This window comes from Salvelinus sp. IW2-2015, linkage group LG4p, assembly GCF_002910315.2.
Source record: "Salvelinus sp. IW2-2015 linkage group LG4p, ASM291031v2, whole genome shotgun sequence".
In the NCBI taxonomy this organism is placed as follows: Eukaryota; Metazoa; Chordata; class Actinopteri; order Salmoniformes; family Salmonidae; genus Salvelinus; species Salvelinus sp. IW2-2015.
The window spans coordinates 1,488,451-1,515,526 of record NC_036841.1 but is presented as its reverse complement, the minus strand read 5'-3'; the positions used below and the strand labels follow the sequence as shown (position 1 = coordinate 1,515,526).

At 43.2% G+C, this 27,076-nt stretch overlaps 3 protein-coding genes across 4 annotated transcripts in view; 2 read left to right on the top strand and 1 right to left on the bottom strand.

Moving 5' to 3' along the window:
* LOC111958567 (leucine-rich repeat and fibronectin type III domain-containing protein 1-like) overlaps window positions 1–13,317 on the top strand; it is a 136,424-nt gene extending 123,107 nt beyond the window's left edge. Inside the window, 3 exon segments of the mRNA XM_023979834.2 lie at window positions 4,755–6,178; window positions 12,304–12,337; window positions 12,339–13,317. Of these exon segments, the coding sequence (XP_023835602.2) occupies window positions 4,782–6,178; window positions 12,304–12,337; window positions 12,339–13,220 (2,313 nt within the window). The 5' untranslated portion in view covers window positions 4,755–4,781 and the 3' untranslated portion in view covers window positions 13,221–13,317.
* Window positions 13,318–15,037: 1,720 nt separating this feature from the next.
* nkapd1 (NKAP domain containing 1) lies at window positions 15,038–18,017 on the bottom strand. 2 transcript variants are annotated; one of them, XM_023979822.2, is made up of 6 exons: window positions 17,930–18,017; window positions 17,412–17,488; window positions 17,231–17,325; window positions 16,393–16,545; window positions 16,221–16,274; window positions 15,038–16,092 (listed from the first exon to the last, which is right to left on the bottom strand). In XM_023979822.2, the coding sequence occupies exons 2-6, from the start codon at window positions 17,478–17,480 to the stop codon at window positions 15,714–15,716; spliced, it is 750 nt and encodes a 249-aa protein (XP_023835590.1). In that variant the 5' UTR covers window positions 17,481–17,488; window positions 17,930–18,017; the 3' UTR covers window positions 15,038–15,713. The 2 variants fall into 2 exon arrangements, with proteins under 2 accessions (XP_023835590.1, XP_070293277.1); XM_070437176.1 differs by lacking the exon at window positions 17,231–17,325 and having other exon boundaries at window positions 17,930–18,011.
* Window positions 18,018–20,506: 2,489 nt separating this feature from the next.
* Window positions 20,507–27,076, top strand: part of LOC111956661 (dixin-A-like) — a 33,426-nt gene continuing 26,856 nt past the window's right edge. The window contains 1 exon segment of the mRNA XM_070437111.1: window positions 20,507–21,121. Coding sequence (XP_070293212.1) covers window positions 21,099–21,121 — 23 coding nt within the window. The 5' untranslated portion in view covers window positions 20,507–21,098.

The following is a 27,076-nucleotide window of genomic DNA, read 5'->3' as shown; positions in this document are numbered from 1 at the left end:
TTTAGGCTACTACATGATACTCAAATTTTCCCTATAACCATCATGAGGTTGCTGCAACCTAGCCTGTGAATGAAAGTTTAGAACGTAGGTGCACACAGGTCGAGAGAAAAATTTGAGATGACAGACAGTGACACATGGACAGACAGTGACAAATTCTGACACATTCAATACCGCCTTGCACACTATTGCCTGCATCTATCTTATCTAGGGTGTAATTATTAGTCCAACAGTTGCAAACGAGAGTTTCTATTGGACAATTCAGGTATTTTTATCCCGTTACATTTACTTCCGTTTAAGAAACGTTTTTCAACAGAATTGGCGGAATGAATACACCCTATTCACACATAAGCACAGTTGACATTCATAGCAGCCACGTTGTATTCCTTCTCGCCTCTATGCACTCTCCTCCTCTCACCTTTTCCCTTCGTTGTGGACTTCAATGACCAACACATCAGCTGTATGTGACCAGGCGAAAAAACAAACAAAGAAATACAAGCCAAACCAGATCATAACCACTACACACAGCCTAGACAGTTTTCCCCATATTAGCTAAAGTAACGTCCTAGTCAACATAGCTAATAGAACTAGTACTTTAGTAAACCCGCTACAATCATCCAGTAACGTTACGGTGTACAGTCAGTAAGCAGTTACACCGGCAGGTCCCGGTGGCAAAAAATATATAAAACCAAAACCTTACCTTGACTTGGAATAGTTCCAGTGTTGTGTTGGATAGTCATAGCCAGCTAGCTAACATAGCATCCCTCTGTTTGAGACGGGTGTTTGAGTAACTAAACTAGCCAGCTGCATTTGCTAGCTAAGAAAGTAAAACTGAAAAGAATGACTCTCTCTTGCTTCTCCTTCATTTGCAAAGAAATGAATTTGTTAAAAAACTGTTCAACTATTGTCTTTCTCTCTCTTTGAGTCAACTACCCACCCTATTTTATGCACTGCAGCGCTAGCTAGTTGTAGCTTATGCTTTCAGTATTAGATTCATTCTCTGGTACTTTGATTGGGTGGACAACTTGTGAGTTCATGCTGCAAGAGCTCTGCTAGGTTGGAGGATGTCCTCCGGAAGTTGTCATAATTACTGTGTAAGTTTATGGAAGGGGGTGAGAACCAAGAGCCTCCTAGGTTTTGTATTGAAGTTAATGTACCAAGATGAGGATGGAAGCTAGCTGTCCTCCGGCTACACCATGGTGCTACCCTACAGAGTGCTGTTGAGGCTACTGTAGACCTTCATTGCAAAACAGTGAATTATTTGGTGACATTAATATATTTAGTATAGTTTTATCTAAAAAGCATAACCTTTTCAATGTTTTACAATTTGTCTTTATATGAAATTCACTGAGGAGGATGGTCCTCCCCTTCCTCCTCTGAGGGGCCTCGACTGCTGTATTCAGTGTTGGCAGCCAAGTGGCATTATTTGTTGTATAGGTTTCTTGACAATAGAAAACAAATTATTCAATATAAATCAAGCACATCATTTGTCTGAAGGCTCAATCAAGGCTTGCAGACATTTACTCTTCAAATTCATACCCTGTTCAAATTCACTGTGGAGCAAAACCATTTCGATTCCCTTGGATCTCAGGAAAAAGACTAGCAAAACGTCAATGTAGGTGTAGAATAAACCTCTGACAATTACTTGTTGTTCAAATAACATTTAATCCTTCCTACAATTTAGAAGGATGGCAAAGTCTTCCTTCTCAGGAATTTGCCACGATTAAAGGCCGTGACTCTCTAGTTAGTACTTTTCAATTACTTTCCCTGAGTATGTTTTTGGGTGAGGTTTGAAATTGAAAATACAGGGCACATCACTCTGTATCCTTTTTGCCATTTGCATGTGGCTATAATTATAAAATGCAAATGTCCTTTATTTACCAAGGTATTCTCTCGATGGGACCAGAACTCCCCAGGGTTGTGTAGCGCCACACAGAGCTTGGCTTAGTGGCAGAGATGGAACTGACTCCAATTAACTCAGCATGTCAATAATTATGCTGGTTTCCTGACGAGAGTCACTGTGGGGCAGCTAAAAGTTCACTGCCTACATTGTCTAATTGGAATTTACTCTCGCCAGACAGTCACATAGGAAAAAATAAGCATTACTTGACCACGTTCTGCGTGTGTATACAATGAGGTGGCCTTTTTTGAACTATGGATAGGACATTGCTTTTGTGGTCAGTTATAATTGACTATTTACAATGTCCCATTCAAATTCATATTCATTTGATTTTAATTGATATGTGTTGATAGCAGAGAATGTTTAATATAATATACTGTTGAATACACTATTGCATGCTTGCATTGATCATTTTAGTAGGATACCAAAGACAATGGGGAATTGACATTCTTGATATTCTGTGTGGATTAGTCAGATGTTTTGATACTACATTTCAAATAATAATCTCTTCTTGATAGGGACCAATTTGTTAATTAGATATTAGACACTAGTTATGGGGGTTATTTAACGAAGAAATGTTCTGAATAATTAATTAATGTCATAATTAGACTTTTAATTGATAATGAATATGCATATATTGGAATAATTGAATGGATTAAAATGCACAATCATGCTTTTAAACTCATTATGTAGATTTTTGACTAGTGTCAACTAGGTAACTAGGTAATCTTATTAACGCTGTCTTTTGCCGCTCAGAGCAAAGACAGTATGTCATGAGCTCCTCACATCTTCATCTGCAGTCCCTCCAAAAGGGTGGCTGGTGTATAATGCAGTAATAAGATTTTGAGCCAGAATCATTTGAGAGTTCTTCCCCGGTACAATACATATCCTCAATTAAATACAAAGACAGACTTGCCACCAGTATATTACTCTTTCATTAATTTCAGTTTGCACATGAATTCCAATGCATAGTTCTATGTGCTCGTCGGGTCCTCCTCACCTATAGACACACTTAGTGTGGTTTTGAAGTGGGTGGCTGATAAAACATCTTGTAAATGACCTTATCTTCCCTTGTAAATGTCCTTATCTTCCCTATCTCCATTAGGATGGAAACCTTATTTTTCTGGCAGCTTAACATCTTAATGCAATTGAAAGACCTACATTCTACACCAGAGTTGCCTTGGCAACAAAGTTTTCTTTCTTCACCGGAGATGCTGAGAGATCAATAGAGTATCCTCAATGGTGATGGCAGGAAACGCTAGAGCACAGATGGTCCTCAGAGAAACCATAAGCTCTGTGGCCTAGTTTCCATTTGAATGCTTACACAATTATTGGAGAACAATATTCTACCTAAAAGTATATGAGACAATGGATGTTTTGCGCTGATGAAACATATATATATTCAGACCAACCGAGAACACATTCATTGTATAATACTTTTGTTGTATGAAATAAGATCATTTTTTCTATAACCTACTTTATTAATTTCACCTCCCCAGCTTCTAAAAAAGGGTCAGATTGATATAAATAATTTACACAAGCCAGGCACAGTGTGCTACCAGCAATAAAGCCCCCTGTGACATCCTGATGAACTGATTTAACCTTAATGCAAATGTACATATAGGAAATATACACATATGAATAAAATAGGCTGTCGTAGTCTTAAACGTATTAGTTATTGTTCATGTTCTGCTCTCTATATCTGGAGTTTCTTAGAATAAAAAGTAGAATATATGTTTATCTTAGTAAAACAATCAAATTATTCATTTCATATGATATGAATCCTTGATGTGTAATATACGATAAAGAAATGAAAAGATTAAGAACATCTGATCCAAAGGAAAAGATGAAAGGCAAGCTAAAGACAAATCAAAAGACTGCCGGTCTAGACAAGTAGACGGTTGGTATTTTCAAAAAATACATAGCCAGGAATGATTGGTTATCCGTGGAGAACAGTCAGTTGTCATCATATCCCTATATATGGGCTCCGTCTGTGATAAACATTGAGTGTTAAATGCATCAGCAACAAAGATTGATACCGAAAAGAGGGAAAAGTACTGCATGGGGATATGGCAGCAGTCATGAAAGAATGGGCTTTCATTGTGATTTGGTGGTTATTACACCCAAGGATCTCTTTCTGCACCTGTCACTGCAGACTTATGCTCTCAGAGCTGGATCAATAGCACTAAATGGGGATCAGAGAATCTGAACATCAGCCTCAAAACCTAAGAACCATCTAATAATACCTCCATCTGATGGATTTAGAACCAAGGTCTCTTCATCTCACCTTCATGTTTTGTTGCTATGATTTACTTGACAGACTCATGTCTAATTCTGCAGTACAGTTCTGAAGCATGAAGAGTGAAGGGAGCATGAAAAGGTCATATAAATCCTTAAGCAGTGCTGACAAGTACCCCTTCTCCCCTTAATTCCCTACACTGTTGTGAAGTTCAGAGCTAGACAAACACACAAAGCATACGGTATGACAGGGAAGTATATGACATATTAGCTCCATGTAAAAACCACACCGCAATTATTCAAATTTGGATGGGATCGAGAGTCTGCTGGCATGGCATATTAGCCACTTTGTGTTTGTTTTGCTGGACCATTCTCTGTTTTTTTAAGGGATAATGCCAAAGCTGGGGCAGTACAGTTCAGTCATCTATCATCTCACCATGCTATCAACAACCTCTGACATGTCTCTCTGGTGACCGGTACCCTACTGGCAGTTTCAATCATCTTGGTTGATGACTTCATTTGTGTATGCTCATTATAAATTGTATGATTTTTAAACCAGTCAAATATACTTATTTTAATGTATCTCTGCCCTTTCTTTCTCTATCTTTATCTGTTCCAGGATCTGAAGCTGATAGACAGACAGACCATGGAGCGTCTGGTTGTGTGTGTGCTGCTGTGTGTGCTGCTGTGTGCGGTGCTGGTGAAGGGCTACAACTGCCCTGGCCGCTGCATCTGCCAGCACCTCTCCCCCACTCTGACTCTGCTCTGCGCTAAGACCGGTCTGCTGTTTGTACCTCCAACCATCGACCGCAAGACCGTAGAGCTGCGTCTCACAGACAACTTCATCACCATTATCCGCAGGAAAGACTTTTTCAACATGACCAGCCTGGTCCACCTCACCCTGTCCCGTAACACCATCAGCCAGATCACGCCCAACGCCTTCCTGGGCCTGCGCTCTCTACGAGCCCTCCACATGGACGGCAACCGCCTCAGTGTCATCAAAAGCGACCACTTCAAAGGCCTGGTCAACCTCCGCCACCTCATACTGGGGAACAACCAGATCCACCATGTGGCCCCTACCTCCTTTGATGAGTTTGTGTCAACCATCGAGGACTTGGATCTGTCCAACAACAACCTGAGGACCCTGCCCTGGGAGGAGATAGGCAGGATGAGCCACATCAACACCCTCACCCTTGATCACAACCTGATTGATCACATTGGAGCTGGGACTTTCACGCTCCTCACCAAGCTGGTTCGTCTGGATATGACCTCCAACCGGCTGCAGAAGCTACCTCCAGACAGCCTGTTTCAGCACGCCCAGGTGCTGTCAGACACCAAGGGCTCCAACCCATCCTCCCTGGCGGTGAGCTTCGGGGGAAACCCTCTCCACTGTAACTGTGAGCTGCTGTGGCTCCGCAGACTGACCCGGGAGGACGACCTGGAGACCTGCGCCTCCCCGGAGCATCTCATGGACAAGTACTTCTGGTCCATCCAGGAGGAGGAGTTCATCTGCGACCCCCCGCTCATCACCAAACACATATCCACCAAGCCCTACGTCATGGAGGGTCAGGGGGTCACCCTCAAGTGCAAAGCCATGGGAGACCCAGACCCAGCCATCCACTGGCGCTTCCCCGACGGCAAGCTAGTGCACAACAACTCCCGCACCATCCTGTATGACAACGGTACCTTGGACATCCTCATCACCACCTTAAAGGACAGTGGTGCCTTCAACTGTGTGGCCTCCAATGCTGCCGGCATCGCCACAGCTGCCGTGGAGATCAACATGATCCCTCTGCCATTGCTCGTCAACAACACATTGCACCACATGCGCGAGGCCGATCGGGGCCTCTCTGACATCACCACCTCCTCCAAGTCAGGCAACGACACCAAGGGCCATGACAAGCACCAGGACAAGAGGGTGGTGGTGGCCGAGCTGACCTCCTCCTCGGCTGTGATTCGCTGGCCCTCCGAGCGCCACATCCCAGGCATCAGGATGTACCAGATCCAGTACAACAGCACTGCAGATGACACACTGGTTTACAGGTAAGCCATGTGGGGGCTGGGGCTGGAGAAATGGGAGCACTGGGGCTGGAGGAATGGGAGCACTGGGGCTGGAGGAATGGGAGCACTGGGGCTAGAGGAATGGGAGCGCTGGCGCTAGAGGAATGGGAGCACTGGGGCTGGAGGAATGGGAGCGCTGGCGCTAGAGGAATGGGAGCGCTGGAGCTGGAGGAATGGGAGCATTGGGGCTGGAGGAATGGGAGCGCTGGGGCTGGAGGAATGGGAGCGCTGGGGTGAGGATGGGAGCGCGTGGCGCTAGAGAATGGAGAGGCTGGGGGCTGGAGGAATGGGAGCGCTGGGCTGAGAATGGAGCGCTGGGGGGAGGAATGGAGCGCTGGGGCTTGGAGGAATGGAACGCTGGGGCTGGAGGAATGGGAACGCTGGGGCCTGGGGAATGGGAGCGCTGGGGCTGGAGGAATGGGAGCGCTGGGGCTGGAGGAATGGGACGCTGGGGCTGGAGGAATGGGAGCGCTGGGGCTGGGAATGGGAGCTGGCGTGGAGGAATGGGAGCGCTGGGGCTGGAGGAATGGGAGGCCGCTGGGGCGTGGAAGGAATGGGAGCGCTGGGGCTGGAGGAATGGGAGCGCTGGGGCTGGAGCACTGGAGCTGGTGGAAAGGGGGTTTAGTTTGGTTTATTAGGATCCCCATTAGCTACTGCATATTCAGCAGATACTCTTCCTGAGGTCTACATAAAACATACAAATATATGACAAAGTACAGAACGGTTATAGACAAGGACATTAAACTCGACAACAAAAAAGGGGGTGGGGATGGGGCTGCGTTGGGGCGGGGGGCAAAGGTCTGAGCCATCTGGAATGCCCATCTGCTGAGTGACATGACAGTCCATTATAATAGATCCATAACTCCCAGAGCTGCATAGGTGCTGTATAATTAATGATGTCACTAAATGTAAGTAAGTGCACAATTTTATTATGGTTTTGGGATAAAAGTGTGTATAAACAGACTATATGTTGGTTTTAATAGAAAGAAATGCTTAGTATGACTTTACATTTGCAGTTGTTAGCTCTAGGCCTATGGGAAAACAAAGATTATACGATTAACACTTATGACTTGGCCTTTAGAGAGTAAATATACCCTTTTGTCTCAATATTATCTAGCTTCAGCAGGCACTTTCACTTCCCAGTCCTTAACACCAAACCAACAATAACCCCATCCCTTACCATAATCCCAATAGGACATAATTGTGCCTAGGAAACCCATGAGTCAGACATGAGCATGATTGCTATCTGCTGCAGACTTCTACCATTTTGAAGAACTATCAGTGGAACATTAGGGGAACCCTGTTTAATATGATAGATATTACAACATGTCATTTATTCCACATTGATGAATGACTCACTGAACACATACAAGGTGATGAGCTGCTATTTAGCAGTCAGCCATATAGTATTTATTTACTCTTTATTTAACTAGGTAAGTCAGTTAAGAACAAATTCTTATTTACAATGACCACCTACCCCGGACGACGCTGGGCCAATTGTGCGCCGCCAAATGGGACTCCCAATCACAGCCGGATGTGATGCAGCTTGGATTCGAACCAGGTACTGCAGTGTCTTAGACCACTGTGCCACTCGGGACCCCAGTAATGAAAGGTTTGGTTGCATCACATTGATGAGTAAAAGCACAATGGGTCAAACAAACTTTATATTGTCAATACAGAGATTATTATAGTAAAGCTACATGTATAGCTGATCATTTGACAAATAAATATTGTATTAATACCATAATGGGAATTTTAAACCAAAGTTTTTGTGTACAGCCTATAGCCAATTGTGAATTGCAGAAAGTTATTTTACCTATTGGCCAATCAGAATTGTGAATTGCTGTATAATTTATTAATATAATAGTTATATACAGTTCTTGAGTTCTATGTTTCAATTAGTGTAGGTTCCATGTCCTTATCTTCAGCATAAATTAATAATGAGGAATATTGTAGAACTGACTAATGCAAAGTCGGCACTTTAATACCAGGGTTATAGAGTTGATACACGGAATGAAATCATTCATTTCAGTCCATCTTAAATGAGCTAGGTATGTGCTAACACTGCCATTTTGCATTACTCATTCAAATACCCTTATTGAATTGAGAATACGTAGGCCTATTTGATGTGTGTCTATTTGGACTCCCATGTGGCACAGCGGTCTAAGGCACTGCATCTCAGTGCTAGAGGTGTCACTACTAGGCGTCACTACTAGGCGTCACTGGTTTGATTATGGCCTGTATCACAACAGCGTTGTTAGGGTTTGGCCGGTGTAGGCCGTCATTGTAAACAAGAATTTGTTCTTAATAAAGAAACATACAAAGAATTTGACCCAATGTGCACCACTGCACTAGCAGGGCAGGAGTTAAGACAGTGTCCTGTAAAGTTTTCTCAAGGCATCATAAGGTCAAGTTTAGACCTGTTGATGTTGGTTGACTTTTCTGTTTATATCACTTCTGATTAAATGAGCTATTCTCCTGTATAATGTTCTCCCTTGTGATTATACAGCGACCTGAGTCTTTGTCTTTAGGTGAGATATTATTACCTACATGTGAGAACCATCAAGTGTTATCATGCTTCTAATTATATTAACACAGATGTCAGCCTAGAGACAATGTTTTTCTCCTTCATGTTCAAAGACGATGTGTTTATTTCACACATCTAACTTGTCTTCGCACCATGGGCATTTGGTCAGAAGCCTGCATTGTCCTTCCCTGCAGATGTTGTGTGTGTGTGTGTGTGTGTGTGTGTGTGTGTGTGTGTGTGTGTGGTGTGGTGTGTGTGTGTGTGTGTGTGTGTGTGTGTGTGTGTGTGTGTGTGTGTGTGTGTGTGTGTGTGTGTGTGTGTGTGTGTGTGTGTGTGTGTGTGTGTGTGTGTGTGTGTGTGTGTGTGTGTGTGTGTGTGTGTGTATGCATGCATACAGTGGGGCAAAAGGTATTTAGTCAGCCACCAATTGTGTAAGTTCTCCCACTTAAAAAGATGAGAGAGCTGTAATTTTCATCATAGGTACACTTCAACTATGACAGAACAAATGAGAAAAAAAATCCAGAAAATCACATTGTAGGATTTTTTATGAATTTATTTGCAAATTATGGTGGAAATAAGTATTTGTTCACCACAACAAGCAAGATTTCTGGCTCTCACAGACCTGTAACTTCTTCTTTAAGAGGCTCCTGTCCTCCACTCGTTACCTGTATTAATGGCACCTGTTGAACTTGTTATCAGTATAAAGACACCTGTCCACAACCTCAAACAGTCACACTCCAAACTCCACTATGGCCAAGACCAAAGAGCTGTCAAAGGACACCAGAAACAAAATTGTAGACCTGCACCAGGCTGGGAAGACTGAATCTGCATAGGTAAGCAGCTTGGTTTGAAGAAATCAACTGTGGAGCAATTATTAGGAAATGGAAGACATACAAGACCACTGATAATCTCCCTCGATCTGGGGCTCCACGCAAGATCTCACCCCGTGGGGTCAAAATGATCACAAGAACGGTGAGCAAAAATCCCAGAACCACCGGGGGGACCTAGTGAATGACCTGCAGAGAGCTGGGACCAAAGTAACAAGCCTACCATCAGTAACACACTACGCCGCAGGGATCAAATCCTGCAGTGCCACGTGTCCCCTGCTTAAGCAGTACACGTCCAGGCCCGTCTGAAGTTTGCCAGAGAGCATTTGGATGATCCAGAAGAAGATTGGGAGAATGTCATATGGTCAGATGAAACCAAAATAGAACTTTTTGGTAAAAACTCAACTTGTCGTGTTTGGAGGACAAAGAATGCTGAGTTGCATCCAAAGAACACCATACCTACTGTGAAGCATGGGGGTGGAAACATCATGCTTTGGGGCTGTTTTTTTGCAAAGGGACCAGGACGACTGATCCGTGTAAAGGAAAGAATGAATGGGGCCATGTATCGTGAGATTTTGAGTGAAAACCTCTTCCATCAGCAAGGGCATTGAAGATGAAACGTGGCTGGGTCTTCAGCATGACAATGATCCCAAATACACCGCTCGGCAACGAAGGAGTGGCTTCGTAAGAAGCATTTCAAGGTCCTGGAGTGGCCTCCCAGTCTCCAGATCTCAACCCCATAGAAAATCTTTGGAGGAGTTAAGTCCGTGTTGCCAGCAACAGCCCAAAACATCACTGCTCTAGAGGAGATCTGCATGGAGGAATGGGCCAAAATACCAGCAACAGTGTGTGAAAACCTTGTAAAGACTTACAGAAAACGTTTGACCTCTGTCATTGCCAACAAAGGGTATATACAAAGTATTGAGAAACTTTTGTTATTGACCAAATACTTATTTTCCACCATAATTTGCAAATAAATTCATTAAAAAATCCTACAATGTGATTTTCTGGATTTTTTCTTCTCCTTTTGTCTGTCATAGTTGAAGTGTACCTATGATGAAAATTACAGGCCTCTCTCATCTTTTTAAGTGGGAGAACTTGCACAATTGGTGGCTGACTAAATACTTTTTTGCCCCACTGTATATACACTGCTCAAAAAAAATGAAGGAACACTTAAACAACACAATGTAACTCCATGCCAGTACATCAGGAGAGGTGGAGGAGGCCGTAGGAGGGCAACAACCCAGCAGCAGGACCGCTACCTCCGCCTTTGTGCAAAGAGGAGCAGGAGGAGCACTGCCAGAGCCCTGCAAAATGACCTCCAGCAGGCCACAAATGTGCATGTGTCTGCTCAAACGGTCAGAAACAGACTCCATGAGGGTGGTATGAGGCCCGACGTCCACAGGTGGGGTTCTGCTTACAGCCCAAACACCGTGCAGGACGTTTGGCATTTGCCAGAAAACACAAGATTGGCAAATTCGCCACTGGCGCCCTGTGCTCTTCCAGATGAAAGCAGGTTCACACTGAGCACGTGACAGACGTGACAGAGTCTGGAGATGCTGGAGAACGTTCTGCTGCCTGCAACATCCTCCAGCATGACCGGTTTGGCGGTGGGTCAGTCATGGTGTGGGGTGGCATTTCTTTGGGGGGCCGCACAGCCCTCCATGTGCTCGCCAGAGGTAGCCTGACTGCCATTAGGTACTGAGATGAGATCCTCAGACCCCTTGTGAGACCATATGCTGGTGCGGTTGGCCCTGGGTTCCTCCTAATGCAAGACAATGCTAGACCTCATGTGGCTGGAGTGTGTCAGCAGTTCCTGCAAGAGGAAGGCATTGATGCTATGGACTGGCCCGCCGTTCCCCAGACCTGAATCCATTTGAGCAACATCTGGGACATCATATCTCGCTCCATCCACCAACGCCACGTTGCACCACAGACTGTCCAGGAGTTGGCGGATGCTTTAGTCCAGGTCTGGGAGGAGATGCCTCAGGAGACCATCCGCCACCTCATCAGGAGCATGCCCAGGCGTTGTAGGGAGGTCATACAGGCACGTGGAGGCCATTCACACTACTGGAGCCTCATTTTGACTTGTTTTAAGGACATTACATCAAAGTTGGATCAGCCTGTAGTGTGGTTTTCCACTTTAATTTTGAGTGTGACTCCAAATCCAGACCTCCATGGGTTGATAAATTTGATTTCCATTGATATATATTGTTGTGATTTTGTTGTCAGCACATTCAACTATGTAAAGAAAAAAGTATTTAATAAGAATATTTCATTCATTCAGATCTAGGATGTGTTATTTTAGTGTTCCCTTTATTTTTTTGAGCAGTGTATATATATATGTATGTGTGAATGCTCCACACTACCTTGTTTGCCACCTTGCTTTTTAACCTTTACCACCATAGTATACATAAATGTTGGGGGAGTCATTTCTCGCTGTCACCATGTCTAGAAGTCAAGTGTCAGCACTGTTGTCTTTACTTGAGCCCCTAATATGAGAGTATATTTAAATTCTCCCTGGAGCTGAACTAAGTTGACATGACTGTCTCTTTTCTGTGTTTATCAAACACCTCTGTGTCAGGTTAACACTTCTCATGTGCATGCCGTTAATGAGAATGCAGTGTGACACTGTGTCTGACATGGTTTTGTTCCATACTGTAATATATTGGTGGTAATTGAGGGGGCAGTCCAAATTCCCCTGGCAAAGCTAACCTTCACCACTCCTGTTTATTCCTTCCTTTTTGCTGCAGAATGATCCGTCCACCTAGTACAGACTTCCTGATCAAACGACCTGGCGGCGGGCCGGGAGTATGACCTGTGTGTCCTGGCGGTGTACGACGACGGCATCACCTCTCTGACGGCCACGCGCGTGGTGGGCTGTGTCCAGTTCCACACGGCCAGCGAGGTCAGCCAGTGTCGCTTCATCCACAGCCAGTTTCTGGGCGGTACCATGATAATTATCATTGGCGGCATCATTGTGGCCTCAGTGCTGGTGTTTATCATCATCCTCATGATCCGCTACAAGGCGCACAGCAGCCCCGAGGACAGCAAGGCCAAGGTCAGCTCCAGCATGCACTCCCAGACCAACGGCAGCCAGCACAGACTCCAGCGCTCCACCTCCAAGCAACCTGCTGAGGACAGCCACCAGAGAGAAGCCCTACCGGTGGCAGCCAAGGAGTGCATGGCCCTGGTGCTGAAGGTGGACAGTGACAAGAGGGAGTGGGACACCCCTCCAACCACTATGGCCATCCTGGAAGTGGAGCTGCCCCCCCTGCCCACGGACAAGATGAAGAGGACCAGCCTGGACGTCCAGTGCTCTGGATCTGGTCCCCCATCGGAGGACACACAGACAGACAGCAGCCTGACGGGCTCCACCATGTCCTTGTGTCTCCTAGGCCCCAACGCCGGCACCAAGGAGGCCCCCAGGCTCAAGGACAAGAAGAGCGCCCTGGCCAACATGGGGTTTAATAATGAGCTGGCACGAACTAGGCACAGGTTCAGCTTTGATGGGGGAGACTACTCCATATTTCAGAGCCACAGTTACCCCCGCAGAGCGCGGACGAGGCGGCACAAGTCCACCAACCAGCTCAACGTGGAGTCCTCGCCGCTCGCCAACCGGAGAGTCACTTTTAGCAGCACTGAATGGATGCTGGAGAGCACAGTGTAAGAGATGCAACCTGGCCTCTCTGGCTTGCTGTCACACACATACTCACAGACACACACCAACAGTTTGACACATACACATTTACACATCTAACAAATAAAGTTACATGCATACACACACAGACTCTCGGAGAGAGTTGCTGGAGAAGAACATAGTCTCCTTTCATCCTGCCTCCCCTCATACTCCCAGAGAGTTATTGGTCATTTCATTATTTTATGCAGCAGTGCCTTATTCTAAAATATGTACAAATGGAGGATGCTGCTCACTGTAGTCATAAACCTTACTTTCTATCATGGTTTCCCCCTGTTTCATGGGGAGTGTTGCTTAGATTTTTTACATGACAAGGGGTGGGGCAAATGTGACAGTTTTCCATTTAATGTTAAAAAAACAAACATCACAGTGTAAAATGAACAACCAGGTATCCTGTATGTTGATCATCCTTTGGGTTCTTTCAAAGACTTTTGCACACGAAGACACGACGATACGAGGACAAGTATCACACCAGTCTATACAGTAATAAAAAGATTATAGAACTATACACATGCCAATTTCAAATGTTAGCATAGAGAGGATGGACCTGAAAAACCTGTGGACTCCTCAATGCTGGTTGGACTCAATGATATTACTAGATATTGTTCCTGATGTGACTGTATGATATTAATCGGTATTGTATCTGGCTGGTCTAGATAAAAAGTTAACTAAAAATGCATATAGAAGTATATTAAAAAYATTGGTGTATGTGTACTATGTAAGTAAGTCATATGTCACAACTTTTTACTGAGCATTTGAGTGTTGGCCACAAGTTCTTACATTAAAAACCTGTGTCATCACACTTCTCCCTATTTAGTATGACAAGGTTTGGACCACTTATCCCTCATGAGAGGGTATTAAATTTTTTGTGTGGGTTAACTGTACCGGTTGTGCACTGTGTCCTTTTCTTATGGTCATCCTGGATCCTTTCATCAATGTCATGAAAGCTGCTTGCACATGGATCAGTGGGAAGGCCTATATGCATTAAGGCATATCTCATCATATATTAAATATATATTAAGATATATCTTGTGCCTGTTGAGACAAACATATGTGGGAGACTTCAATGGTCTCAAAGGAAGCTGTTGTCAAAGTATACAAACATCAGGTCGGAAAAAGTATTGTTTTGTCGCAAATAAATTCTTTATTCTGATGTTATTGTCAAAAGAAGCCATGAGTAATTAAATCCTCAGGGTGTACTACACTGATTGAGCCACCAGGTGAAGACAACAGACCATAGATAACATTAGGATAGTAGATACCATAGGCCTTCTAGCCCTTTCACTAAATAATAAATGAACCTTGTACAGAGTGATGACTAGAAAGGAATGAAATTGAAAAGATACTTTCTAGCGGTGGCCTGCTCTCTACGTTGAATGAAACTCAAACATGGTTTAGACAATAGCACCTTTTTCAGCAGGTCTCTTATTAAAGGAGTTTATATAGAAATGTAGAAATTCTCATTCAGTGTTAATCTATTCCATTTTCTTGCACATTGCATCTACAGTGAGTACTGTAGAAACTGAACACTAGAGGGAAACCGTACACCATTAACACAATGTTCTATTGTAAATGGTACACATGAAGGATTCAACCAAAGGCCCATATGGAAGCAATATTTAATGTAGAATTGGATGCATGAAGAGTAAAATACATGCTCATGTTCATGGAATAGAATGGCTATAGACCTACTGAGAATAGTGAATGATAGTCATGTAGATATCCTGTATTCAAAACAATACATGGGATGTATGTGATATGTCTAAATGTGTGGTGTGATAACCAGAGTACATTTTTACAAACAAATATGCATTTTATTTTCAATGTTGTCCTGGCATTCCATGAAATCTTGACCACCATAAATTACAAAAGTTTTCAAAAATAAATACTGAATAAAAAAAGCAGAAGAGATTGTCATAATTGGTTGGGAAATCTGCATAAAATTACAATTTTCCATAATATAACAGCTAAAGTAAAGCCTGGACACTAACTATGAGACATGGCTCTACAGTCAGTTTGTCATGAGGTGGCTTTTCTGAGTCCATATTTGTGCAGTGTCAGCTCACTACCTGAGCACTGCAGCTGGAGCAGAACCAGTAACAGGTGAGGTATTACTGTGAAGAATGCCCAAGGGGAGGAGAACACAGGTTTGTGCTCAGCAGTACACAGAAAGAAGTAAAACACAAGAGTATTGCAGAGGAAAGGTGTAAAGCGAAGAACMATATGCTTTCCCCTGCCAGTAGGTCTGTTCAAAAGTTGTATTTGTACTTTAGCCAATTCCTCAGTTCTTTTGTCATTGGATAAATCACAAACATATCTAGCTATGGTGATGGCCGTGTTCACAAGAAATCTAGTGGGAAACATTGGACTCAAGTGGAAGTGGGGTGTAACTGTGAAAGCTTTGAGACAGGCAACTGAAAGGGAGCACTATGAAGTTACAGGTTACTGGCTGCCAATGGAAAAGGTTCAATCCTCAGAACTGTCCTCTGATTTGTCCTCTCCTGCTTTCCAGTTTTTCCTCTTCTTGTGTGACTCTGGTCCTGAGTCTCTGTGGGAGTCCATCTGTCGTTTCCTCCTTCTCCCTCTCTCCTCTGAGCTGCTCTCCTCCTCTCTCTCACTCTTTTTCCTCTTATGTTTGCTCTTGCTGCTTTTCCTCTTCTGTTTGACACTGTCGCTGCTGGACTCACCATCTGACTCACCTGTCCTCTTTTCCTCTTTCTTCTTCTTCTTCTTCTTCTTCTTCTTGGACGACTTCTTCAGATGTTTTGATTTGGCTGTTTTAAGTCTGGACTTAGTATTTTTCTTTCTGCAATGCCCATTCTGATCATCACCACGGTCTCTTTCCCTGAAAAGACAAATCAGGCATTATAACAATGCAACATTTCTTGTATCGAAGCAAATAGTGAGATCTTTACTACAGCTACTACTAATTATGAGACATGGTATTTCATGTTAATGCAGTTCATGTCATACCAGTCACTTTTAAACTCCTCTGGGTATAGCTCCTTAAAACCGCTGTGTCCCCATCTGTAGAGGAAACATGCACAATACCAATGAGATCCACCTTTCATAGCATGTCATTGTTTGTCAACTCAAACTCGCGAGGCTATATTACTACAGAGTTGTAGATAGAAAAGGTATGCACCTGTCTGGATCATTGGCTTCGAAGTCATAGAGTTCCTTGGTCCAGTAGCGTGCCTCCCTCTCGTCCTGGCCAGAGCTGTGTTCTCTTCTCCGCAGCCGGTCTCCCAGTCTATCTACAGACCCATCCTCCACACGATCACAGTGCATGTGACTCCTGAGTAATAGTGAACTCTAATTCTGATGTCTATCAACCTGTTCCATATAACACACTTATAAACTATTATAAGGCTGCATCCTGATTCTCCACCCTACTCTCAAAATGTACACTTGCACACTTCCCGTCATGGATCTAACAATGGTGGAAACTGCCTCCAACCAATATTTACACAAATACAATGCTTTGAAATCCAGGACTGAAAGTGTACAAGTGCACACTTTGGGAAAAGGGTGGTGAATCAGGATGCAGCCTAAAATAGCTAGCCATCACCTGCTGATGTATCAGGCTAACACTAACGCTGTGTACTGTCTGAGACAATGTCATTTTTGGAAAGGCTCCTCTCTGGGACTCTGCAAGCCAGAATGCTGAATAAAATTACATTTGAACTTATTCTACCGGTTGTCTGGGTGGTTGGTCCTCAGCGAAAATCGGAGACAATAACCTATATCCACAGGTAAGTATTATTAAACCAACTTGTTAAAGCGATAGTAACTTAAGTGCGTTCAGACTTCTATCACCTGAAGCATATGCATGCATATTAGCCGAGCTCGTGCACGTGTTTACATGTTTTTACATTCTCCAAATAAGTCTCAGACGGTACATAGTGTTAGCTTGCCATCACCGGCTGATGTATCAGTCTACCTAAGGCTACACTACTTCAATGCTGGAACAGTTAGCGGACCTGGATGGATTTGAAGATGGTGGCATCGGTTTGTGGCTGGTGGACGGACCCTTCTCCATCCACCTCAACTTCCACATTTCTGACTCCTCTTGGATCTGAAACAGACAACATCTATCATCAGGAGAGTACACAGGTGAGTGCAAAGCCACACACACAGATTAGTTAACTCCCCCACTCACACCTTGTTGTGGGCATCTGTGTGACGAATAACATTTCGCAGCAACACCTTGCCCATCGGCACCCTGGACATGATGACACCTTCAAGTAGAGAAAAAGTATAAAGTACTGTACACACAACACTGTGAATTACATTGGCAGCAACATGCTGGGATCACACTGCAAACAGGTCAGGACAGGTGCATTGGAGAAGTTGTGGATGCTAGCTAGCTAGCCAGGTGCTTTTAGCAAGGCGGGTGTATTTGTATACACCAGCGCTGCATTCAATTGTATTGGGTTCCACAAAAATTAGTCCGTGACAAGTCAGCTAGCTAGCTAAACGTGTTGCTAACCAGCTGTCTACAACTGTAAGTGTGTATTTTGCGTACTTCCTACTATCACAACAACCTAGCTACAACTGGCTAGCGTTAACTAACGGGTACTTGTATCAACAAGAGCTTTGCTAGATAAGAAATAAACTCAAGATATGAATCTTATATCGCTAATTCTAAACTTGATTTGATATGGATTAACCAGAATTACCGTTCGATCTTTAACGTTTACGATTATAACCACACAAACAGCTGACTTCCCTGTCTGTGGCGTGTAGCGGATGAACCACATGCGTAATATCCTGCTGCATAATCCCGCATATGTGGGGCTTGTTACGTCATAGGGCAAATTGGACGCTGATTGGCCATGTGTCTGTCAATCATTGGTTTCCAAGTGAAAAATTGGTTGAGTGCCCCAAGAGGTGGTTGGATGTGGTGATTGAAAAACTGCACAAATTCACTCTGTGAGCCAGTTGTTCTTACTTGGTAATTCTAGTGAAATGGCTCTAAAAGGCCAAGCTACATGGTATCTCACTAGCCATAATCCACTCTATTAATCAGACCTAGGTCTTTAGGGCTGATATCACCTGAATAAGATGCAATGATTACCTGTAGTAGGTTATGTAGCCTATTATGATTGACTGTATTTCTAACAATAACATACTTCCTAATGAGCACAGATGGTTTGACACACAACGACACAGAAGGCCCATCAGTAACTTTTGAGTGTGTGACACACAACAACACATCAGTAACTTTTCAGTGTAGGCGCTAAGCAGCATTGAGAGAATGTCCTCAGTCTTTTGCATTGTGAACTGTTGTACTACTGTTGTATATAGCAGTCTGATACACTTTTCATACTGTTATGTACACAATATAAAACAGATAGCAATGAGCTGTGTTTGAGAAACTGTTTATTGTTAACTGATGCTTAGGGTGGTAGCAAGGTATGGGTTATATAACAACAACAGACAGTTTTGTCAAGGGATGCGCCTCTTCTCCCTCAGAAGGCTAAAAAGATTTAGCATGGGCCCTCAGATCCTCAAAAAGTTCTATAGCTGCACCATTGAGAGCATCTTGACTGGCTGCATCACCGCTTGGTATGGCAACTGCAAGGTACCCGACCGCAGGCACTACAGACTGTGATTTATACGGCCCAGTACATCACTCGGGCCGAGCTCCCTGCGATTCAGGACCTCTATACCAGGCGGTGTCAGACGATAACCCCAAAAAGTGTCAAAAGTTCCAGCCACCTCAGCCATAGACTGTTCTCTCTGCTATCGTATGGCAAGCAGTACCAGTGCACCAAGCCTGGAACCAACAGGACCCTGAACAGCTTCTACCCCCAAGCCATAAGACTGCTTAACAAGACTGCTAAATAGCTAATCAAATGGCTACCGCGGACTACCTGCATTGCCCTTTTCTGCACTAACTTTCTTGCACTGACTCTATGCACACATACTGGACTCTACCCACACACTCACACATACTTACACTGACATCCCAACACACACACACACACACACACACACCACACACACACACACACACACACACCACACACACACACACACACACACACACCACCACACACACACACACACACACACACACACCACACACACACACACACACACACACACAACACACACACACACACACCACTGCATATGCCCAGACACATGACTATGGGCACACCTTATGCCTACTGTTGCCACAAACACACACACACTCACACACTTTCACACTCACCACATATGCTTCTGCTACTGTCTATTGTCTATCCTGTTCCCTAGTAACAGGATAGACAATAGACAGTATATAGTATATACAGTATATATGTAGGGATAAAATATATATGTATTTGGTACTGGTACTCCCTGTATATAACCATGTTATTTTTCATTATTGACTGTGTATTTATTCCTCTTGTCAATATTTACATTTTGTATTTAATTTTTTATCTTTATCTTAACTCTGCATTGTTGGAAAAGGACGCATAAGTAAGCATTTCACTGTTAGTCTACACCTGTTGTTTACAAGGCATGTAGAAAATATGATACTTAGTTTTTGTTACAAGAACAACTCAATCCCTTTCCGCTGTACTCTGCCTGCTGCTGCTGCTAGGGCCCAAAAGAGTAAATACGTATCATTAGCATTCCATGTCACACAAAGCCTTTTGTCTTCATTGCCTCCCTTATTCAAACCAATATGATCCTAGTTTCCCACAGTTTTGGTCAGGCTGATAATACTGTGCTGTGCAAGTGCCCTATCTATCTCCAATCCAAAAATCCAGACATAAAAGAAATGTCTTTAAACTCAGGTTGTAAGTATTTGATCTAATAGAAAACATATGCTTATTTATTCAAATCATAGAGTTGATGTGACATGCTATCATTATAGCTTTAAAATACTATTATTATCAATGCTTAAGCATTATATGGCCCAGTGTCCTCGATCTGGTTGTTCAAGTTATTGACTGAGATAATATATCATTACTCACACATGCTTCAACTTGTTTGACGTGGCTCCATACAAACCTGTGATTTTGTGTCAGACAAAAATGGCTCAGTTGGAAACCACATACCACACAGTGTTAGCCTAGAATATACTGTAGCTTAGCAGACCAATGTAAAGGAGATATGCCCCATTTCAGCTAGCAGAACATACATGCCCCCTCCTCCTCTAGTGAGAGGGGAAGAGTGTGGGAGGGGGAGGTAAGAAAGAGAGAGTGGGAGGGGGAGGGTAAACACTCAAACAGAGCTATGTCTGACAGCCGTGCTGCTCACTGAAAGAACAAGGGACAGAGAAAAAAGCCTGTGCGGCTGAACACGAGAAAGACTGTGAGGAGGGAGGGAGGGAGATATAGGCTGAGGGAGAGAGAAAGCAAGGGAGAAAATATATGGAGGAGGAGAGCTGCAGGAATTCTCCTCTAGAAGGAACACAAACATTGTGTTTGTGAATGGGAGCTGGTGAGCTCAGCCACAGGGGGAGTGTGTTCTGAAAAACTAGGCAGCCGCTGGTGAGCCTGAACACCAATCCTCTCCCTTCTGCCACGGGCTGGGGGGATTGAGCCAGGATTTCCATTGGGTTCTTCCAGGGAGTGATTTAGAGAAGAGTCCAGGGCTGTTGGTTAGGATTTCTAGCTGTATGTAAGGAATATGCTGGAGAAGGTTTGAACACACTGTTAGCTGTTATTGCAGATTGAACACAGTAGTGTGTGCGACGTGGAGGCTCAGTCCGCTGGTTTAGTGTTGGCAGTGCTGCTCCCACCCCTGCTGCTGGGTCTGTTTTGGGGCTATGTTTCTGACTGACTAGGGCAGCATCACCCACATGCAGGGCAGAGGCTGAATGGGAGGTTAAGAGTGCAACAAACCAGCATGGGAGCCAAACAGATGAAATGGTAAGAGTTGGATTTGACAAATTATTTGCTATATCTCTTTATTTACATGGCACTGTCTCTCTCCCTCTCATTGTTACAATCAGTGGTTATAGAAATGCAGTGTTTGTTCATTGTCTTTACATGTTGCTACCTTAACGGTAGCAAAGATGTCATTTCTTTGTCTAATCAATATTATTTTATGTTCATACAATATAGATTTCTATTACACGTGTTGGAGAAACTAATCATAGTGTGATACCTTGTAGAAATTGAGTAGTTCACATCATTTTAGGGCTGGGCTGTCGGCTTTTGTCTGAATGTAGGTGTGGGTGTGTGTTTCTCTGGTATGGGTACTGTGCGTCCGTGTAGGTGTTTGTCTGTAAGTCTATGTGAGCTGGATGTGTGACATTGCATAGCAACAGCTAACTACAGTGTTTGGCATTGCTGTGATTTCCATTTGCAGATTGGCTCACATCTCAGATTTACTTTGATCAGACTAATTAGCATCACACTGTATATGAGCATGTCCAATCTCATATTGTGTTTTAGTGTTATATAGCATTTAGTTCCAGGGATTAGGATAATTTCTGTTTAATATTTGCCCACCATAGTGGAGGTTTTATTTCTAACCCAAAATAAATTGACAGTAAACAAACAAATTACATTATACTGTAAAACTAGGCCACAGGTCTTGAACGTGTACATGTGATCCTCTTTCAGAGATAACGTTGAAAAGATAAAGCAATTCAGTTAAATTGAAGACAGATATGAGGTAAAAACATGTATTATTTCAAGAGGATTTACTATATTTTATACAGTTGAAGTCGGAAGTTCACATACACCTTAGCCAAATACATTTAAACTCAGTTTTTCACAATTCCTGATATTTATTCCTAGTAAAAATTCCCTGTCTTAGGTCAGTTAGGATCACCACTTTATTTGAAGAATGTGAAATGTCAGAATAATAGTAGAGAGAATTATTTATTTCAGCTTTTATTTATTTCATCACATCCCCAGTGGGTCAGAAGTTTACATACACTCAATTAGTATTTAGTAGCATTGCCTGTAAATTGTTTAACTTGGGTCAAACATTTCGGGTAGCCTTCCACAAGCTTCCCACAATAAGTTGGGGAATTTTGGCCCATTCGTCCTGACAGAGCTGGTGTAACTGAGTCAGGTTTGTAGGCCTCCTTGCTCCCACGTGCTTTTTCAGTTCTGCCCACACATTTCCTATGGGACTGAGGTCAGGGCTTTGTGATGGCCACTCCAATACCTTGACTTTGTTGTCCTTAAGCCATTTTGCCACAACTTTGGAAGTATGCTTGGGGTCATTGTCCATTTGGATGACCCATAGCTTTAACTTCCTGACTGATGTCTTGTGATGTTGCTTCAATATATCCACATACTTTTCCTGACTCATGATGCCATCTATTTTGTGAAGTGCACCAGTCCCTCCTGCAGCAAAGCACCCCACAACATGATGCTGCCACCCCCGTGCTTCACGGTTGGATGGTGTTCTTCGGCTTGCAAGCATCCCCTTTTCTCCAAACACACAATGGTCATTATGGCCAAACAGTTCTATTTTTGTTTCATCAGACCAGAGGAATTTCTCCAAAAAGTATGATATTTTCCAAATGTGCAGTTGCAAACTGTAGTCTGGCTTTTTTATGGCGGTTTTGGAGCAGTGGTTTCTTCTTGCTGAGCGGCCTTTCAGGTCATTGTTGATATAGGACTCGTTTTACTGTGGATATAGAATAATTTTGTACCTGTTTCCTCCAGCATCTTCACAAGGTCCTTTGCTGTTGTTCTGGGATTGATTTGTACTTTTCACACTAAAGTACGTTCATCTTTACGAGACAGAATGCGTCTCCTTCCTGAGCGGTATGACGGCTGAGTGGTCCCATGGTGTTTATACTTGCGTACTATTGTTTGTACAGGTGAACGTGGTACCTTCAGGCATTTGGAAATTGCTCCCAAGGATGAACCAGACTGGTGGAGGTCTACATTGTTTTCTGAGGCCTTTGCTGATTTCTTTAGATTTTCCCATGATGGTAAGCAAAGAGGCACTGAGTTTGAAGGTAGGCCTTGAAATACATCAACAGGTACACCTCCAATTGACTCAAATGATGTCAATTAGCCTATCAGAAGCTTCTAAAGCCATGACATAATTTTCTGGAATTTTCCAAGCTGTTTAAAGGCACAGTCAACTTAGTGTGTGTAAACTTCTGACACACTGGAATTGTGATACAGTGAATTATAAGTGAAATAATCTCTCTGTCAACAATTGTTGGAAAAATTACTTGTGTCATGCATAAAGTAGATGTCCTAACCGACTTTCCAAATCTATAGTTTGTTAACAAGAAATGTGTGGATTGTTTGAAAAATGAGTTGTAATGACTCCAACCTAAGTGTATGTAAACTTCCAACTTCAGCTGTATAAAAGGATTACAAAAGACATGCAAAGACCAGATATGCTGAAGTGAAGCTCATCTCTTGCTAATCTCAGTGGCTAATTTTGGTATCTCTACTGTATGTTGTTGTTTCAGTTGGCACAACAGATCAGCAGGGTACATCTTTTAAGGGAAATCCACAGAAATTACCACATGTAGCTATAACAAACTGCACCCAGGGCAAAGGAAGGGCGGTGCCACGATAAGAGTGATTTATACAGAACATTGGTTGGCATGTACTTCATACGTCTTTGCCTGCAGTTCTTATTCCAAGATTATTTGAAATGAGTTGCAGTGGAGTACTTAGGGATAATCACTTCAGTAGAATCAGATAAGATGGTGACCAGACCACTGTGACCTGCTGTCCCTGTTTCTCAGCAGCTCAGTAGAATCATCAAAGTAGGCCCCTTATGACAGAAAATGTCCCAAACTTCCTGAGTATGATGGTACAGTGCATTCGGAAAGTATTCAGACCCCTTCATGTTTCCCAAAAWTTTTACATTACAGCCTTATTCTAAAATGGATTAAATAAAACATTTTCCTCATCAATCTACACACAATATCCCACAATGACAAAGCGAACACAGGGTTTTAGAAATGTTAGCAAGAAAATAAAACAAATAAAAACAGAAATACCTTATTCACATAAGTATTCAGAGTCTTTGCTATGAGACTCAAAATTTAGCTCAGGTGCATCCTGTTTCCATTGATCATCCTTGAGATGATTCTACAACTTGATTGGAGTCCACCTGTGGTTAATTCAGTGGATTGGACATGATTTGGTAAGGCACACACCTGTCTATATAAGGTCCCACAGTTGACAATGCATGTCAGAGCAAGAACCATGCCATGAGATCGAAGGAATTGTCCGTAGAGCTCAGAGACAGGATTGTGTCGAGGCACAGATCTGGGGAAGGGTACCAAATGTCTGCAGCATTGAAGGTCCCCAAGAACACAGTGGCCTCCAACATTCTTAAATGGAAGAAGTTTGGAATCACCAAGACTCTTCCTAGAGCTGGCCGCCCTGCCAAACTGAGAAATTGGGGGAGAAGGGCCTTGGTCAGAGAGGTAAACAAGAAGAGGTCCACAGTTCCTCTGTGGGGATGGGAGAAACCTCCCAGAAGGACAAGCATCTCTGCAGCACTCCACCAATCAGGCCTCTATGGTAGAGTGGCCAGACGGAAGCCACTCCTCAGTAAAAGGCACATGACAGCCCACTTGGAGTTTGCTAAAAAGGCACCTAAAGGACTCTCAGAACATGAGAAACAAGATTCTATGCTCTGATGAAACCAAGATTGAACTCTTTGGCTGAATGCCAATCGTCACGTCTGGAGGAAACCAGGTACCGCTTATCACCTGGCCAATACCTAGATGTTACCATTCGGCCATCAGATTTGCCAACAATGCTCCTCATAGGACACATCACGGCACTCTATACTCCTCTGTAAACTGGTCATCTCTGTATACCCGTCGCAAGACCCACTGGTTGATGCTTATTTATAAAACCCTCTTAGGCCTTACTCCCCCCTATCTGAGATACCTACTGCAGCCCTCATCCTCCACATACAACACCCTTTCTGCCAGTCACATTCTGTTAAACGTCCCCAAAGCACTGGTTCACCCTGGGTCGCTCCTCTTTCAGTTCACTGCAGCTAACGACTGGAACGAGCCCCAACAAACACTCAAATTGAACAGTTTTATATCCGTCTCATCATTCAAAGACTCAATCATGGGCACATTACTGACAGTTTTGGCTGCTTCGCGTGATGTATTGTTGTCTCTACATTCTTGCCCTTTGTGCTGTTGTCTGTGCCCAATAATGTTTGTACCATGTCTGTGCTGCTACCATGTTGTGCTGCTGCCATGTTGTGCTGCTGCCATGTTGTGCCGCTGCCATGTTGTGTTGCTACCATGTTGTTGTCATGTTGTGATGCTCCCATGCTGTGTTGCTGCCATGCAATGTTGTTGTCTTAGGTCTCTCTTTATGTAGTGTTGTGGTGTCTCTCTTGTTGTGATGTGTGTTTTGTCCTATATTTGTATTTTATTTTACATTTTAATCCCAGCCTTTTGCTAGGCCGTCATTTGGAATAAGAATTTGCTCTTAACTGACTTGCCTAGATAAATAAAGGTTAAATAAAATAAATACCATCCCTACGGTGAAGTATGGTGGTGGCAGCATCTTGCTGTGGGGATGTTTTTCAGCAGCAGGGACTGGGATACTAGTCAGGATTAAGGGAAAGACGAACGGAGCAAAGTACAGAGAGATCCTTGATGAAAACCTGCTCCAGAGCTCTCAGGACCTTAGACTGGGGCGAGGTTCACCTTCCAACCGGACAACGACCCTAAGCAGACAGCCAAGACAACTCAGGAGTCTCTGAATGTCCTTGAGTGGCCCAGTCAGARCCCGGACTTGAACCCGATCGAACATCTCTGTAGAGACCTGAAAATAGCTGTGCAGCAACTCTCCCCATCCAACCTGACAGAGCTTGAGAGGATCTGCAAAAAATACAGGTGTACCAAGCTCGTAGTGTCATACCCAAGAAGACTCGAGGCTGTAATTGCTGCCAAATATGCTTCAACAAAGTACTGAGTAAAGGGTCTGAATACTTATGTAAATGTGTCTAAAAACCTGTTTTTGCTTTGCATTATGGGGTATTGTGTGTAGATTGATGAGGGAAAAAAACKATTTAATCAATTTTAGAATAAGGCTGTAACGTTACAAAATGTGGAAAAAGTCAAGGGGTCTGAATACTTTCCCGAATGCACTGTATATAACCTAATTCTCACAATTCTATTCATGTCATCATACTGTATCTACTATACATCCCTACCAACTCAATTACATATCAATCTTAGCAAGCATTATATGGTACCTGCCTCCACATACAGTATTAATCATTTACAGCTGAGGCACAGTAAGAGAGCACATACAGACCCTCCTGTGGCCCAATTAACCCCCATTAATCTCCCTCTGTTCACATTGTTAGTGAATGGATAAAGGGTAGATAAACGTCAATTACATGGTAACAGAGTGATGCTGAGACTCAGATTTTTCACTTTAAAATGTATGTCAAATAAAAACCAGTGAAAGTTAAACAAACCATATAACTATATGCACATGGACTACTTTTAACAATTTCCACTGAACATCACTCTGTTACCTCAGGATCACTCTGTTACCATGGAATTGACGTTTATCTACCCTTTATCCATTCACTAACACTAACAAACATAGTTGTACGGTTTGTTTAATTTGACAAYTTTTTTTWTTTTTTACATACATTTTCAAGTGAAAAATCTAAGTCTCCGCATTTCTCTTTTATCATGGAATGTGGAAAGTAAAAACAATGTGTAGTATGGATTCTTTCCCTATAGCAACCCCAAGTCAATCTATTTACATGGTATTGCAAAAGGGACAGRTCAAGCCAAGGCAGTTATACAGTCGCAGCCCTCATATTCAGTCATGCAATGATTTTTTTTTTAAATGCAAAAAGACAGATGCTATCCTAACACTACATTAAACCAG